Source organism: Saccopteryx bilineata, chromosome X, assembly GCF_036850765.1.
Source record: "Saccopteryx bilineata isolate mSacBil1 chromosome X, mSacBil1_pri_phased_curated, whole genome shotgun sequence".
NCBI classification, from domain to species: Eukaryota; Metazoa; Chordata; class Mammalia; order Chiroptera; family Emballonuridae; genus Saccopteryx; species Saccopteryx bilineata.
In genome coordinates this window covers 112,648,527-112,665,823 of record NC_089502.1, presented here as the reverse complement: position 1 = coordinate 112,665,823, position 17,297 = coordinate 112,648,527, and the positions used below count along the sequence as shown (strand labels likewise).

General features: G+C 39.6%; 1 protein-coding gene across 6 annotated transcripts in view; it reads right to left on the bottom strand.

The window, feature by feature from the left end:
- Window positions 1-10,442: 10,442 nt before the first annotated feature.
- Window positions 10,443-17,297, bottom strand: part of RPGR (retinitis pigmentosa GTPase regulator) — a 50,279-nt gene continuing 43,424 nt past the window's right edge. For all 6 annotated transcript variants that reach the window (XM_066249827.1, XM_066249830.1, XM_066249833.1 and 3 more), the window contains 3 exons: window positions 15,973-16,030; window positions 14,361-14,452; window positions 10,443-11,081 (listed from right to left, as the gene is read on the bottom strand). In XM_066249827.1, coding sequence (XP_066105924.1) covers window positions 10,878-11,081; window positions 14,361-14,452; window positions 15,973-16,030 — 354 coding nt within the window. In that variant the 3' untranslated portion in view covers window positions 10,443-10,877. The remainder of the gene's footprint in view (window positions 11,082-14,360; window positions 14,453-15,972; window positions 16,031-17,297) is intronic.

Genomic DNA, 17,297 nt, shown 5'->3' with positions numbered 1-17,297 from the left:
TCTATTTTGCATCTCTATGGATTTGCCTACTCTATTCATAAAGCAGAATCATATAATCTGTGATCTTTTGTATTTGACTACTGTCACTTAGCATAAGGCTTTTACGATTCATCCACAGTGTACCATGTCTCTATTTCATTCATTTTTATGGACAAATTGTTTCATTATATGGCTGTACCACATTGTATTTACCCATTTATCCATTGATAAGTCTAATAAGTTTTTAACAGTCTTATACAGCCCTGGCTGGTTTGTTCAATAGTAGAGTGTCAACCCGGTGTGTGGATGTCTCAGGTTTGAAACCTGGTCCGGGCACACTGGAGAAGTGACCATCTGCTTCTCTACCCCTCACCTTCCCCCTTATTTTTCTCTCTCTTCCTCTCCTACAGCCATGGCTCAATGGTTTGAGCGCATCAGTCCCAGGTGCTGAGGATGGCTCAAACTCAGGTGCTAAAAATAGATCAGCTGAGAGCATGGCCCCAGATGGGCAGAGCATCCGCTGCAGACAGGGTTGCTGGGTGATCCCGGTCAGGGCACATGCAGGAGTCTGTCTCTCTATTGCCCCTACTCTCACTTCAAAAAGAAGAAGAAAAATCTTATACTGCTAGTTAAGCTACCAGTCTGAAAAAAAAAAGTCTTTGACTATTTAAGACCTAAAACAAATCTTCTAATTTTAATTTCTAATTGTCTAAGGGAAGCTGAGAAAGCTCTATAGACTCCAGGAGTGCATATGTTTTTCAGTAACTTCCCATTTAGAAATGGGAAGGAGCATAACAGGAAAAGGAGGACTCTCCAGAGGGCATATCCAGGGACTATAAACAAAAAAGGACAGTGGGGTTCCTCCAGAGAGAAAACCAGGGCCTAATTCAGAATGTCCTTCACTCTCAACATAGGGGCCTGCTAACATCTACAAAACAAGTTTTAAAATTGCTACATTCCAGTGACATCTGTGTGTCTCCCTTCTTCCCCTAAGTAGGAGTGCTTATGTCTATCATTATTTCTTAGGTGCATGATGGAGGGCAGACCAGATAATCTGTCTATTTTGTTAGTCTTCTATACCAAGAAGAACCAGGACTGGTCCTTATGTGATTACCATGTATCACCACAGATGCAGGATTGTGAGCTAGATTCATTGATTAGATGGGACTTTGATGGTCTCTCTTAGAGAAAGGTGGAAGGTATTCCACATGAGGGAATGTTTTAGAACAGATTTCCCAGAAGTACAGTCTAAGATTCTTGTTCAAGTGATTTGTTGGGGGTATGTTTTCAGGTTAAAGAAATTTAGAAAAGGAGGCCCTGGCTGGTTGGCTCAGTGGTAGAGCGTCAGCCTGGCATGCAGGAGTCCTGGGTTCGATTCCCGGCCAGGGCACACAGGAGAAGTGCCCATCTGCTTCTCCACCCCTCCCCCTCTCCTTCATCTCTGTCTCTCTCTTCCCCTCCCACAGCCAAGGCTCCATTGGAGCAAAAGTTGGCCTGGGTGCTCAGGATGGCTCTGTGGCCTCTGCCTCAGGCGCTAGAATGGCTCTGGTTGCAACAGAGTGATGCCCCCGATGGGCAGAGCATCGCCCCCTGGTGGGTGTGCCGGGTGGATCCCAGTCGGGTGCATGCATGAGTCTTTCTGACTGCCTCCCTGTTTCCAACTTCAGAAAAATAAAAAATAAAAAAATTAAAAAAAAAAGAAATTTAGAAAAGGAAAATAGAGCAGGGGAAAAAAATCTAAGTAAAATGATGGTATTAGATATAGAATAAATTCAGTCTAATACTATGAAATAGTTCTAGAAGACTAGAGTTAGCCCCACTCTGAAGCAAGGGAGACTGGCCTTTGGAACTCTATGTCATTCAGTCATTGGCTGAGGCCCACTCCCCAGGGATAGAGCGCATCGCCTTCTATCCAAGAAGACTTCCCTTTCACTAAGGGCAACTTTCCAGAAGAATAAGCAGCCGCGAGCTGTTGGCCAACACAGCAGCTGGGGATGTATGTAACTGCTTGATAAAGAAATCAAGGTGGGGCACCGATAGCAGCCACTGCTGGGGAGATAGAAGCAAAGGGGTCTTTGCTGAACAGAAGGGTGGACTTTACTTTACATTGAATATGTTTCTTCATATTTCAAGGCCACTTTATAGTTAAATGGAGTCATGTGATCAAAGAGCTTGAGGAAGTAAATTAGTTATTTTTGAGCTAAAGCATTTAAAAGTCCCTTTCTCTTTGTCTCATCAATTATAAAACACAAGTGTTGAGATGTCAGCATCTCCACTGGTCTGTGTCCTTAAATAACTGTGTGGATCAGAGCCATATGCAACACCCACTTTATGGACTCACACTGAATATGTGATACAGAATTTGAAATCTTTGCTAAAGATTAGACCTTAAACAATTTTGAAGCTGGCGAGGAACCGTATGAAGAGCTGTTGTCTCTGCATATGGTGATGAGCCTGAAGTCACTGTAGGTAGCTGAGCTAGCAGTCAGAAAAGCTGAACAGGAAGTATAAGAGAGCAAGGACAACCAGGAACCAATAAGGACAAAGAGAAACCCATAAGGACAGTTCAGCTGTTGTCCTGTGCTAACAAGGTAAGCCAACGTGTCATCAGTCATGTGCACACTCGGCAGTATCGCCTAGCCCCTAACACGGACCTTCGGAGAATATGACTACCACTCATCTTTACTGTCTAAAATCACTTGTGGCCTACCAGAAACTAGAATCACACGAGGACGGAAATTCTGGGAAACATCGTTCCAGGTTAGCTAAGTTGACACAGTACAAGGCTAAAACATGCAGTCTAATTTAGTACAGATCTCAAATGAATCGACAACTTAACACCCCGAATAGGACTCATCAACAGAATTGGAGTAAACTAAAATAAGATCAAAACGAACATTTTCTTGACCACATCAGGTTAAGAATATTCTTCAGTTCAAAAAAAAAAAAAAGAAAATGAATGTAGGAAATTAAGTAATTACAGGGCTCTACACAATTTAAAGCGTAGTGGTTAAGAGCACAGGTTTTTTAAAGTCAGAAATCCCACTTACAAGCTGTGTGTTCTTAAGCAAGTTTATTTTCTCTGTGACTCATTTCTATATTTGAAAATGAGGATAATATTTTCATAGGTTCATTGTGAAGATTAAATGTGTTAAGAGAAAGCTTGTAGAATAATGTAATAATGTGTGGTTCATAAATTCTTTTTTTTTTTTTTTGTATTTTTCTGAAGCTGGAAACAGGGAGAGACAGTCAGACAGACTCCCGCATGCGCCCAACCGGGATCCATCCGGCACGCCCACCAGGGGCGATGCTCTGCCCACCAGGGGTCGATGCTCTGCCCCTCCGGGGTGTCGCTCTGCCGCAACCAGAGCCACTATAGCGCCTGGGGCAGAGGCCAAGGAGCCATCCCCAGCGCCCGGGCCATCTTTGCTCCAATGGAGTCTTGGCTGCAGGAGGGGAAGAGAGAGACAGAGAGGAAGGAGGGCGGGGTGGAGAAGCCAATGGGCGCTTCTCCTATGTGCCCTGGCCTGGAATCGAACCCGGGTCCCCCGCACGCCAGGCCGACGCTCTACCACTGAGCCAACCGGCCAGGGCCTGGTTCATAAATTCTTATCAAATGTTAGTGTTTTAATTATTATATATAATCACGCTTTAACCTTATAAGGAAATATGCACATTTATGATTCTCAGTAAATGCCTAGGTTGTCTTCACACACTTCTGGGTGAAATGCTTCCTCCGTGTTATGTGTTTCTGCCTACTGGCTGTAGGCAAGATGCTGGTGTCTCTCTTGCTGAATGATTTCCATTCAAGAAAGTGTCTGAATTGATAGATACCTAATTAAAATAAACTATTACCACTTCTTTATATCTACACATCAACATAGGATACCTGACATAGAAAAATTATATGTATTCACATTCCATGAATAATCAGATAAAACAAAAACTGTCTTTTAAAAAACTCTTCTAAATTCTGCCCTGTGTGTTTAGTAAAGGCTTTTTCTCAGGTAAATAAAGCAAAGCTATTCAAGTAAGTGTAACTGTGGTTTATCAGAGTTAATTCTGGATTTGGGATGATTTTCAATAGAATGTATGCACGTGTAGGTGTATGTGTGTATGTTCTAGAGGCTGTTACCAAATCAGACCTTGTATTTAGATTTCCACAGCTAATTAGGCTGACTGCATTTGTTACTTTAAACATTCAGTACCTTTTGGTGGTAGGTCTAGGGAGCCATGATGGTGTAAGACGAAACTGGTTAAGGAAGTTGATAATAGAGAACCATCTCCTTTTTTGTAACCTAGATGTGGCTAAGTCTTTCTAATTTTTTTTATCCAAATGAGTTTTTAATAACATAAAAAATCATAGAGTTGCATCCTATAAAATATATTTTACAGTATATAAATTATCCATAGCCATAATGTGTACCATATGTATTAACACATATAAATTGGATGTGGTTAGTGGAATGGGCATCACAAGGTATTCAAAGAACTCACACATGGAATATCACTTACCCTGTTCTTCACTCTTCACTTAAGGGCTAGAAATTGATTCTACCCAAAACAGTGGTTCAATTTGAGAGCTACACAATCTCAAATTTTAAACTCTAGTTTCTTTCATTCTTACTAATCGAAGTACTGTTATACATTGAATTGTGTTTCTCCTAAAAGATATGTTGAATTTCTAACCCTCAGTACTTCAGAATGTGATACAGTGGTACTTGAAACACGAGTTTAATTCGTTTCATGGCCAAGCGCGTGACTCAATTTGCTCGTGTGTCAAATCGAATTTCCCCATTTAAATTAATGGGAATGCAATTAATCCGTTCCAGCCAGCCCCCAAAAACCACATGAATTTTTTGTTTTATATGCTTTTAAATAAGAAAATGTACTTTATAAATAATAAATACACACACATAATAAGGGAGGATGCAAAGAAATAAACTAGTTTATGAAGTGTATTTACCTTCAAGGTTAGGAGAAGATGCTGGCAGAGGGGGAGGAGACTGGAGGAGGAGGTTTTCATTTTGCGTGCTGTCTCTTTCTGTAACTTACTCTCTACACACTTAACGCTACATTTAATTGTGAAATTTAACTTACACACTATGTATGATATGTATCTTTATCACTAAACTTAATTGCTATTTATTTACTTTGCTTAATCATCATCATTTTCTTCACTGACTTTTGGCTTTTTCGCCACACTTTCCTTGCTTTCACTTCGAGGCCATTTCAACAAAAACCTTTCCATGGAAGTTTGTTTCTTCCTCCTTTTCAGAACATTTGGCAGGCCATGTAATGGAGGGTGTCAGAAACTCATGATTCAAATATCCACTCCTGATTTAAAGCAAAAAATCCTGGAGTGACTGCTCATCTCTCAAATTGTTCATGATTTAAAGTGCTCATGTGTCAAGGTACCACTGTATTTAGAAATAGGGTCTTTAAAGAGGTAATTATGTTAAAATGAAGTCATCAGGGTTGGTTCTAATTCAATGACTGATGCTTTTTTTTTTTTTTTTGCATTTTTCCGAAGCTGGAAACAGGGAGGCAGTCAGGCAGACTCCTGCATGCGCCCGACCGGGATCCACCCGGCATGCCCACCAGGGGGCAATGCTCTTCCCACCAGGGGGCAATGCTCTGCCCATCTGGGACATCGCTCTGTTGCATCCAGAGCCATTCTAGCACCTGAGGCAGAGGCCACGGAGCCATCCTCAGCACCTGGGCCATCTTTGCTCCAAAGGAGCCTTGGCTGCGGGAGGGGAAGAGAGAGGAAGGAGAGGGGGAGGGGTGGAGAAGCAGATGGGCGCTTCTCCTGTGTGCCCTGGCCGGGAACCGAACCTGGGACTCCTGCACACCAGGCCGACGCTCCATCACTGAGCCAACCGGCCAGGGCTGATGCTTATATATATATAAAAGAAAATTTGGAAATGGAGACAGACATGCACATTAGGAAGACAATGTGAAGAAACATAAGGAGAATGCTATGTGAGGACACATACTGGAGTGATATCATTTATCAGGAATGCCTGAGGCTACGAGAAGTTAGGAAAGAAGCATGGAACATTCCTAGTGCCTTCAGAGAAAGCATGGCCATGACAGCACCTTTATTTTGGACTCCTGGCCTCCAGAACTGTGAAACAATATATTTTTATTGTTTTTAAGCCTCCTAGTTTATGGTCATCTGTTACAGAAGCCCTAAGAAACTAATATAAGCACTTTTTCAGATTTGTAACTCCTTGTTTTTGAAACTAGTGTAAATTGATCATGCAATTCTATTAACAACCTTTTGATTTTTTTCCTTATTCTTTTTTGAGTTCTCAGATATGGCAGCTTGGTTTTTTTGTTTGTTTGTTTGTTTGTTTGAAATTTAGTGCTCATTAATCTCCTTCCCATTCAATTAGAAAACATAGGTTTTTATTTAAAAAATTTTTTTTTGGTGAGAGACAGAGAGAGGTACAGATAGGGACAGACAGGAAGAGACAGAGATGAGAAGCATCAATTCTTTGTTGCAGCACCTTAGTTGTTTGTTGATTGCTTTCTCCTATGTGCCTTGACCAAGAGGCTACAGAAGACTGAGTGACCCCTTGCTCAAGGCAGCGACTTTGGGCTAAAGCTGGTGAGCCTTGCTCAAACCAGATGAGCCCTCATTCAAGCTGGCGACCTCAGGATTTCAAACTGGGTCCTCCACATGCCAGTCCGATGCTCTATCCACTGCACCACCACCTGGCCAGGCAGGAAACATAGGTTTTTAAATTGCCGTAATACCTCCAAATGATAACGCATTTTCTTCATTTTACTCCAATGTAACTGTGACTTCTATTTTCTTAGTTCCTATGAAGTGCTCAGTAAGTTTTTCAATGTAAAAAACAAAACATGAAACCAAATTTGGAAAATAAGTGTAATACACAAGCATTCACAGTTCAAGGGAAGATTGCTGTTATAATGCTTTTATAAAAGTATTTATTCATACTATGAAAAATGACTCTTGGTGTTGATGATCCTCAACAAACCACGTTATTGAAAATTGAATTGTTCTGACACATCTGACAAAGCAGAAATACTTTGTCAGTTTGGTTAGGCTTTTCTCATGTTTACCTCTTCCAAGTGCTTTGGCTTAATTCTTGTTTTGTCTCTAACCCTTCCCTTTCTCCTTTTCAATGAGCAGCCAAATGGACTGGAATAGCAGGTAGGATCTAAGACGGCCCTTGTGATCCTTGCCTCCTAGTCTTCACATCCTTGTGTCAACTTCATCTTGACTATGGATGGGGCCTGTGACTTGCTTCTAACCAACAGAGTATGTCAAAAGTGATAGGATATCACTTCCATGACTATGTTACCTAAGACTGTGACACTTGTTTTGCTATAACACTATTGATTCTCCCCCTTGCAAGACTCTGATGAAAGAACCTGTCATATAGAAAGGCCCTTCCCCAGGATAAAACTGGTATTAATTTCTATTGTTGCATGACCATTACCGTAAACTTAGTACAGTGGTTCTCAAAGTGTGCGCCAGGTGCACTGATGTGCCCTAGATTTCCAGGTGCATCTTACGGGATTCCAGGGAAATATGTGCCTGTTGGGGACCAAAAAACCAACAGGTTTTTTTTTTTCCGAAGCCAGAAACGGGGAGGCAGTCAGACAGACTCCCACATGCACCGGACTGGGATTCACCTGGCATGCTCACCAGGGGGCAATGCTCTGCCCCTCTGGGGCGTCGCTCTGTTGCGACCAGAGCCACTCTAGTGCCTGAGGCAGGGGCCACAGAGCCATCCTCAGTGCCCGGGCAAACTTTGCTCCAATGGAGCCTTGGCTGCAGGAGGGGAAGAGAGAGACAGAGAGGAAGGAGAGGGGGAGGGGTGGAGCAGATGGGCGCTTCTCCTGTGTGCCCTGGCCAGGAATCGAACCCGGGACTCCTGCATACCAGGCTGACGCTCTACCACTGAGCCAACCAGCCAGGGCCAACAGGGTTTTTAGAGTTTAGATTTTTGGGGGACAGGTGTGGAGAATTGGCTGTAAGCTGACAGTCTGCCCAACCCCCACTTCACTTGCCTGATTAGGTTGCAAAAGGCTGTTAAGCTGTGGTACTTTACACTACCCCCCATGTTCCCTGGAAAGACTGGAGGCAAGTTTCTTCTATCTTTTGTTTGGTGTTAAGATGATATGTAGGGTGGGGGTTTTCTGCACTCAACACAATTAAGAGCAAAAAAGAGAGGAATTCTTCAATGTATTGATGAAGAAATGAGAGTTTGCTTTTCAAATATATGCCCAAACATTGAAGAAATTGCTAGGACACATCAGGCTCATGTTTCTCATAAACACAAGAATGAAAAATCTTAACACATTTGCGCCGGGATCTGCTGAATTTACTAAATCTTACTGAGAATGTATCTATATCTGCCTGACCTGTGGTGGCGCAGTGGATAAAGCGTCGACCTGGAAATGCTGAGGTCGCCAGTTCAAAAACCCTGGGCTTGCCTGGTCAAGGCACATATGGGAGTTGATGCTTCCTGCTCCTCCCCACGTTCTCTCTCTGTCTCTCTATCCTCTCTCTCTCCATCTCTGTCTCTCTCCCTTTCTCTCTCCTCTCTAAAATGAATTAAAAAATAAATAAATAAAAAAAGAGAATGTATCTATATCTATAAAAAGATAATTTTGTCTTTTTCTATTTTAACCCTTTTACAAATTCTAAAAAGCATAACTCAAAAAATGTAACATAAAAATGTTTTTTTAATGTCAGAATAAATTCAATTTTGTTGTATTTATTTCATTTAATTACCATAATTACACTTGGACTTTATATTTTCTTTAATATTTGACTTAATTATTATAACATATTTCTCAGAAATTTGTATATAGTGTGCCTACAATTATTTGTAGGATTTTAAATGCACCCTGACTTCAAAAAATTTGAGAACCACTGACTTAGTGGATTAAATCTACATATATTTACTATATCACTGTTTTCATGGGTCAGGAGCCTGGACATTGCTTTACTGGGTCCTCTACTCAGGGCCTCACAAGACTTCAGTCAAGGTATCAGCCAGTGCTGTGGTCTCATCTGAGGATAGGTACCTTCTTCCAGGCTTCTTGTTGTTAGTAGAATTCAGTACCTTGCAATTGTAGGGTGGGGGCTCTCAGATCCTAGAGCAGGGGTTCGAACGACCAAAACACAGGGGTCGCCTAAAGCCATTGGAAAATACATATTTATTATTCAATACATTTTAAAATAAAATATGTATTTCCGATAGCTTTAGGTGACCCCTGTGTTTTGGTCGTTCGACCCCCACCGGGGTCACGACCCACAGGTTGAGTACCACTGTCCTAGAGGCTTTCAACCATTCCCTGGCACATGGCCCTCTCTATAATGTGGCAGTTTGTTTCTTCGAGGCCAAGAGGAAAGCATCTCTACATCTTGAACTTAACTCCATTTCTGCTTTCTAAAGCCTCTTTAAAAGGGCTCATCTGATTAGGTCATGCCCACCTAGGGTTATTTCCCTTTTGCTTAAACAGATTAGGGATTTTACTTACATATATAAAAACTTTCACCTTTTCCATATAATGTAAACTAAGCAATGGAGTGTTATCACCATATTCACTGGTCCCAATCACACTCAAGGGGAAGCGATTATTCAGGGTAAGTGTATCAGCAAGTTAGAAACTTGGGGGCCATCTTAGAATTCTGCCTACCATAACGGGCATGAGTTAGTCCTATCTGTAAGTTTAAATTTCATTTGGCTCCTATAGTTTATATTTTGGCAAAGTATTTTTGCATGCTGTACTATTATTGTAAGTGGTAATAGCAAAACATTTTATTAAATTCACCTTTAATAAAATTAGAATTCCACTAAATGTAATGTATACATACAGAGGGCTACTTTGTAAGATGTCAAAATCACATCCACTGTGTTTCTTTTTCTTTGTTTAAATGAGGGCAATGGTCACTGTGGTTGAAGAAGAAAATGTTTAGAAGCTAGAGTGGGGAAAATGAAGGTAGTTTGCTCTATTAAATAAGCATCATTTGTGAGCACAGGAAAGCAATGTCTCTATCAGTGTACACTTAACAGCTTTACCCTTTCTATTCATGTGGCAGAGCACTGTGTGATAGAGCCAACCTTGGTTACAACTGTCAGTGCTAGGTATAGCTGAAATAGCAAGGCTGGCTCTGTTTGGTTCTCCTGTGGTGGCAATCTGTGGTATGGTCAAACACTCCAGATCAGACCACATAATCTGCAATGTCCTTATGCCAAATCACCTCCCTGATGAAAGGAGTGGGAGGCAAAGAAATTTCAATACAGTTTCTCTATCAGGATGTACTGTTTACATATTTACACTGAAATTTCCTTTACTTAGAGGTAAAAGCTTTTTATGACTTTCAGTATTTTAAAATGAGATTTTCTGCTCCCATTTTATCAACTGGTAACTCCAAGCACCCCCAATATTTCCTACATAGTCACCCATTTAAACAGTGAAATCAACCAGATATTTATTGAAAGATACTCAATAACAAGTTTGATTCACATTTTAAAACTTGCAAATACATTACAAACTGTTACAGTGTCTTAAGGTTGTAGATATTGCCTTATTAAATTATAAGATGTAAAATTATTTAGCAAAAACTGTGCAATGTCTTAATTCAACCTTCACATATAAAAAATATACTTTTATGGAACACTGAACAGTTAAGGCCACAATACTCGGAGAGTTTGAGATACACGTATTTTGAAATTGCTTGTCAAAAATATTAGCATAAATAAATATCAAAACTGGTCATATTATTCAAACCAAATAAAACATATTATTAACTTATATCTTCAAGTTTGTTATCAGAAACATTCTTATAGAAGTCATGTTATTCAAGTATAAATTAGAATATGCCTGGTAACTTCATAAATATATATTTAAAGTATTACACAGGATTTTGATGCTTTCTCATTATTTGAGGGAGAAACATCCTGAGTATTTTTCCCAGTGATGTTCTTTTTAAGCTCCTTCTTATTTTTAAACTCTGCTGGATCTCCTACTGATTTTGTTTCTCGAAGTGGCTCATTATCACTTGGCATATTTTTCAGACTCATCAATGACAGTCTTTTAAAAAGGAAAGTCTAGAAAAAACACAAAGAATTTATTTCAGTATGTGAAATATTCACTTAATACTATTTGGGGAGTATAATTTTCAACATCTTTATGGGGCACAATATGTGCATTCTTAGCATCTGTAAGCTGCTTTTTACTAATAACAATCATGATTCGTCCTTTAGAAACTAGCTGAAACATGGCAGTGAGAAGGTAGTTGCTAGGAAAGGCAAGAATCCACATGTGTTCTTTTGATAGCAAAATTCTCATCTCAGACTCTTTTATTTATTATAATGACAATGAGTAAGAACTCTACTGACTTCAAAGTAGCACTGGATAGTTAACCTCTGTATCTGCAGCCTCTAGCCCTGTGCCTGGCACATAAGAGGTACCCAATTAATATATGCTAAATAATTACATGGATAAACTAATTTCATAACAAAGAAATTCTTTTTAACAACTGATAAGTTTACTGCTTTTTTTAATTGGCTTATTAAATGTGGAAGGAAATCAAGTCAATAACACAATTTTCTCAGTAGCTAACTGTGTGTCCAAATAATCAGCATTGACTATAGTTTAGAAATGCAATATTTGGTAATTTGGAGATATAACAATCACCCACCAAAAGATCTCTGCTTCCAATTAAAAGTCATAGGTCCTAACCTGGTTATCTGAAACATTTAAAATCATCAAAACAAAATTCAGTGGTGAATTCTGTCTTGTAGACACAAAGAGTGCAATTCTTTCTTTTCCCTCCTTTTTAGATTATCCTTATAGTGTCTGTCTAATTAAGGGAAGCAAAATGCAAAATCTCAAACACATATTTATTTTGATTTATTTTGATATAGGTTAATGAACCATTTTTCCAAGTTTTAAAAACAATTTGATTTATTTGGCTTGGGTAGTATAAATAAGTTAGAGATACTGTAGAGAAAAATATGTGGGAATGATTTTTAAAAAAAATCTCATTTAAATTATCTTATTTCCTTTTAAAAATATGTAGACTAACAGCATATTCCTCAAGTAGGGGATATGTTTATTACTGCTTGATTTGTTAAATATAATTTTCATTACCTTTTGTTTCTTTCTTTTAAACAAGAAAATGTATATTTACTTAAATATATTTTTCCATTAGGTATAAATGAGAATTTAAGCAGAATCAATGTTGAAGAATGAATTCTTCAGCCTGGCCCTTATCCTGGCCTAATCCTCCCTTTGTCCTATTCACTGGTGCTGGCGCTTGGCTGCCCATCTTGGTCTACTCCTACAGGTGTATGCTATTCTGCCTCCTGCAAGGCATTCCTTCCTGGGCTTGGCCCTCTCCTGTCCTGTATATCCAAATCGCACCACCCACAGGCAGTGCTGCAGACTGGAGAGCCTGAAAACTTCCTGAAACTTGATCACATATTCTAGAATACATTAGGTCAGAGCTGTGTAATTCTCTCTTTTTTTCTCCCTGCTTCACTTTTCCTCTCCTTAGGTTTTTATGTCTCCTGACTCTTTAACTTTTCATCTTCCTCCCTCGTATTTGATTTTCTTTTTCAGAGCCTTTCCTTGAGCTCTTATAATCGAAAAAAAAAATTTTAAATATTTACAGGGATGCTATGAATCATAGTATAGTATCTGTTAAATGTTCTGGTCTACTAGACAGAGAATTTAAAAAGTTCCTAAACCTTGATCAAATGTTCTGACGATACATCTGTTATAATTCTAAAAATAATTCCAATGTGTCCTTTGAGCCATGTCACAATTACCTTTTGGGTATAATAATCCACATGTATGAGATAATTTTTATAAAGATAAAAATGATCATAAAGTAATTTTTAGTAAAAGATAACAATATAGGATCAGGGCCAAAATAGCAGTTGAAATTTCTAGAGTAATTCTGGAAGGAATTTCAGAGTGGCATATACCTCCAAAGATGGCAAAATACAGGCTGTTTACTACGCTAAGGATGGCTCCTGGTTTCACACCTTCACCCTTTCGTCTTCTGTACTCCTTTATATTTTTCAATTCATTATCAACCAAAAATATTTACTGAGCATTTACCATGTACCAGAAACTGATAAGTGTGTGAGGATACATGGGAAAAGCAAGACAGATTATCATTTCTGTCCCAATGGAGTTGAAGGCCAGTGGGGAAAGAGGCATAAAGCAAATAGATATACAAATGACTATGCAATTGCAAATTGTGATAAGTATTAAAAAGGATACAAAAAGAGAGTTATATGAAAGAATAGAACATAATAATTTATATAAGTGCTGCTGGTCACAAAAGGCCCGTGTATGGAAATGACATTTAAGCTGAGACCTGAAGGTTGAATAGGAATTAACAAGGCCTCCCCCCCCCCCTTCCATGTCTCCTCTTCAATCCTGACAGATGGTCTCATGATTAAAGAATGTTCTTAAAGTGAAAAGAGCAACTTACTTTCAAGAAGAAATGTATTCATCAGACTTTTAACAACTACAAAAGAGGTATCAGTCATCCTGAGAGACTGGAGTAGCATGCTGTAATGTTTTCTAAGCACAACAATCTTTATTTTTTCATTTATCCTCTCTATTTCTTGGCTTAGCCTTACCCCCTTCTAGACATTCATGATCATTATACTCTTATACTTTAAGCAATAAAGTTCTTCTGTGAATCTTTTATTGTATGACAAATCAGGAGGAACAGAATGATGGAAATAAGTACGTTATTAGATTTTGACAGAACCACCTGAGTCATACATAACTTAATAAATAAATATGCATGTTAAAAATATGAAACATCGGCCCTGGCCGGTTTGCTCAGTGGTAGAGCGTCGGCCTGGCGTGCGGGGAACCCGGGTTCGATTTCCGGCCAGGGCACATAGGAGAAGCGCCTATTTGCTTCTCCACCCCGCCCTCCTTCCTCTCTGTCTCTCTCTTCCCCTCCCGCAGCCAAGGCTCCACTGGAGCAAAGATGGCCCGGGCGCTGGGGATGGCTCCTTGGCCTCTGCCCCAGGCGCTAGAGTGGCTCTGGTCGCGGCAGAGCAACGCCCCGGAGGGGCAGAGCATCGCCCCCCGGTGGGCAGAGCATTGCCCCTGGTGGGCGTGCCGGGTGGATCCCAGTCGGGCGCATGCGGGAGTCTGTCTGACTGTCTCTCCCTGTTTCCAGCTTCAGAAAAATACAAAAAAAAAAAAAAAAAAAAGAAACATCACCTGAAATTATTCACATTTCTGGGCATAAAAACTCATACTAAGGGAGTTAAATTATGTGGATCACCAAAAGGTAGGAGCAATTCAGTACTTTGTCCATAATATTAAAATAAGAAGTTTATTTCACTTACCTTCTTTGATGCTTTCATGCCTTTAGCTGGTATGGATTCAGTATTTTCTAGGATTTCTGAAGAGCTGCTCTTTGCAAGCTCAGACACGTTTCCTAAAATAGAATATATTTAGAAAAATGTTTCCTAACTAATGAGAAAAAGAAAAGTCATGATGCTTTCAGTGAAACTCTATCAACCCTGAATTATTGAGTAATAATAAAACATCCTATCACTGGAGTAATGGAAAAGGCCTATACTGCATACTTTCTGAAACGCTGAGTTAAGTCAAAAAGCCCAGAATGAACTGACCAATGCAGTAAAAGTTGAGGAGGCCAAAAATAGTTACAAAGGTTACAGGAAATGTTAGGAGAGACTTCTGTAAAATATAAATTACCTTTGTAAAATTAACCTACTTATAATTAAATTATTTTACAAATGGACATGTTATTTTTGTGTTCCAAATTAAACCATAAGTTATATAGTTAAATAATGATCTTTAAAGTATACTCATGAAGCATATGCATTTTTTTAATTTATATGATCAACTATTTAAATATTACACTAAACTTCTCTTTAACATTTTAGGCTATACGCTAAGAAAACTTAAGAGATGATAAATATTTTAATATTTTTCTTAAAATATTCTAAAACTACTCTTTGTATACAAGTTCCTTTTCTGCTTAAGTTCAGATCAAGTATCTCTTATTATGAGAGTTATTTCTAATGAGAACACAGTAAAAATCACATTGTGATGTGATGGTATGGCAACATAATATAGGGGTTGTAAAACAAAAACACAGATGATTTGGGTGTAGAAAACGTAGATCGTTAATCTGTGGCACTTGTTCTCTGACACCAACTGCTAGGCCTGGGAAAAGATTCCTCTCAAATGTCTATGGTAAGATCAAAGAGTCAGGTCTGGGGTCTGAAGGAAATAAGTAGCTGGCTCACTGTGGCTCTAGGCCAGGCTGGTCATTGGCAATGGGGTCTGGCAGTGCTTACCATAGATATAAATTGAAATTTGGGGCAAAAGCTCAATTTAATACTACTGATTGAGCCCGGCCAGGTGGTGGCGCAGTGGATCGAGTGTCAGACTGGGATGCGAGGGCCCAGGTTTGAGACCCCAAGGTCACCAGCTTGAGCGCAGGCTCATCTGGTTTGAGCAAAGCTCACCAGCTTGGACCCAAGGTGTTACTTGGTCTGCTGAAGGCCCATGTTCAAGGCACGTATGAGAAAGCAATCAATGAACAACTAAGGTGTCACAACGAAAAACTGATGACTGATGCTTCTCATCTCTCTCCATTCTGTCTGTCTGTCCCTACCTATACCTCTCCCTCTGTCTCTGAAAAAAAAAAAAGAAAAGGCTGTCCTAAACTACTTGACACTGACATATGAACAACTAGGAGTAGTGTGAATATTCTTATGTGAAGAAGCTGTGGTGGTTATCAATGAGAAAAAACTCATGTCACATATTTCATAGCTCATTATAAGGGTCATGTAAAAGTAAAAAGCATAAAATAGAATACATGTGTGTAAGCTATAATTATTCAGTAAAGGCATATATATACATATGTATGTGTGTTATATATCTAGCCTTTCTAAAAGTATATATTGAAATCAAATGTGCTCACACCTTTTGGATTTTCATTGTATTCACAAATGGCCAGTTCCTCTTGGTCGGTTTTTTTGTCCTATAAATAATAAAGAAACAATAATAACAAAAAACATATTTGTGCTGTGCTAGAAAATCTAGTCTTGCTTTTTAAGCAAGGTTCCAGAGTCAACCTCTAGCTATTAACATAAACATGTGACAATTACTTCACTTTGCTGAGCTTTTGCCTAAGATGCTGAGTGACTGCTAAATCACTCCTAGCTTAAAACTGTATAATTAACATGGGAGGGAGGGAGGGAGAGAGTTAGGGGGAGGGGGAGGGGCACAGAGAACTAGATAGAGGGTGACGGAGGACAATCTGACTTTGGGCGAGGGGTTTGCAACATAATTTGATGACAAAATAACCTAGACATGTTTTCTTTGAATATATGTACCCTGATTTATTAATGTCATCCCATTACCATTAATAAAAATTTATTTAAAAAAAAACTGTATAATTAAAATAATTGTATTATTCAAGTATTCTACTAAAAGAATATTCAGAAATATTAATCGGTATATGATTTAGCTCAGAATTTGACAATGCCAAATTGGAGTTTAATGAGTTCTTTGTTAAAGAATTTAGAAACCATCCTAACTGTAATTCATAAATCTCCTTATTAACAGAATCCTTCACTCCCTCTAGAAACAAACAAAAAACAAAACAAACAAAGAATTAACTAATAGACCATTTTTTTTTTTCTAAATGAGAGGAAGGAGTCTTGGTTAAAGAAGGAATCAAGAAAGATAATGAGGCCCTGGCTGGTTGGCTCAGCGGTAGAGCATCGGCCTGGTGTGCGGGGGACCCGGGTTCGATTCCCGGCCAGGGCACATAGGAGAAGTGCCCATTTGCTTCTCCACCCCCCCCTCCTTCCTCTCTGTCTCTCTCTTCCCCTCCTGCAGCCAAGGCTCCATTGGAGCAAAGATGGCCCGGGCGCTGGGGATGGCTCCTTGGCCTCTGCCCCAGGCGCTGGAGTGGCTCTGGTAGCGGCAGAGCGACGCCCCAGAGGGGCAGAGCATCGCCCCCTGGTGGGCAGAGCATCGCCCCTGGTGGGCGTGCCAGGTGGATCCCGGTCGGGCGCATGCGGGAGTCTGTCTGACTGTCTCTCCCCGTTTCCAGCTTCAGAAAAATACAAAAAAAAAAAAAAAAAAGAAAGATAATGACCTAACACAATACCATCTTGTAAATTAAAAACACATGTATACAAAACAACAAACATGTTTTACAAGTACACATTTAAATAAAAGGACAAACATGTTTCAGTAATCGTCTATGACTGGGTGAAGGGAAATGGGGCTAAAAGGGG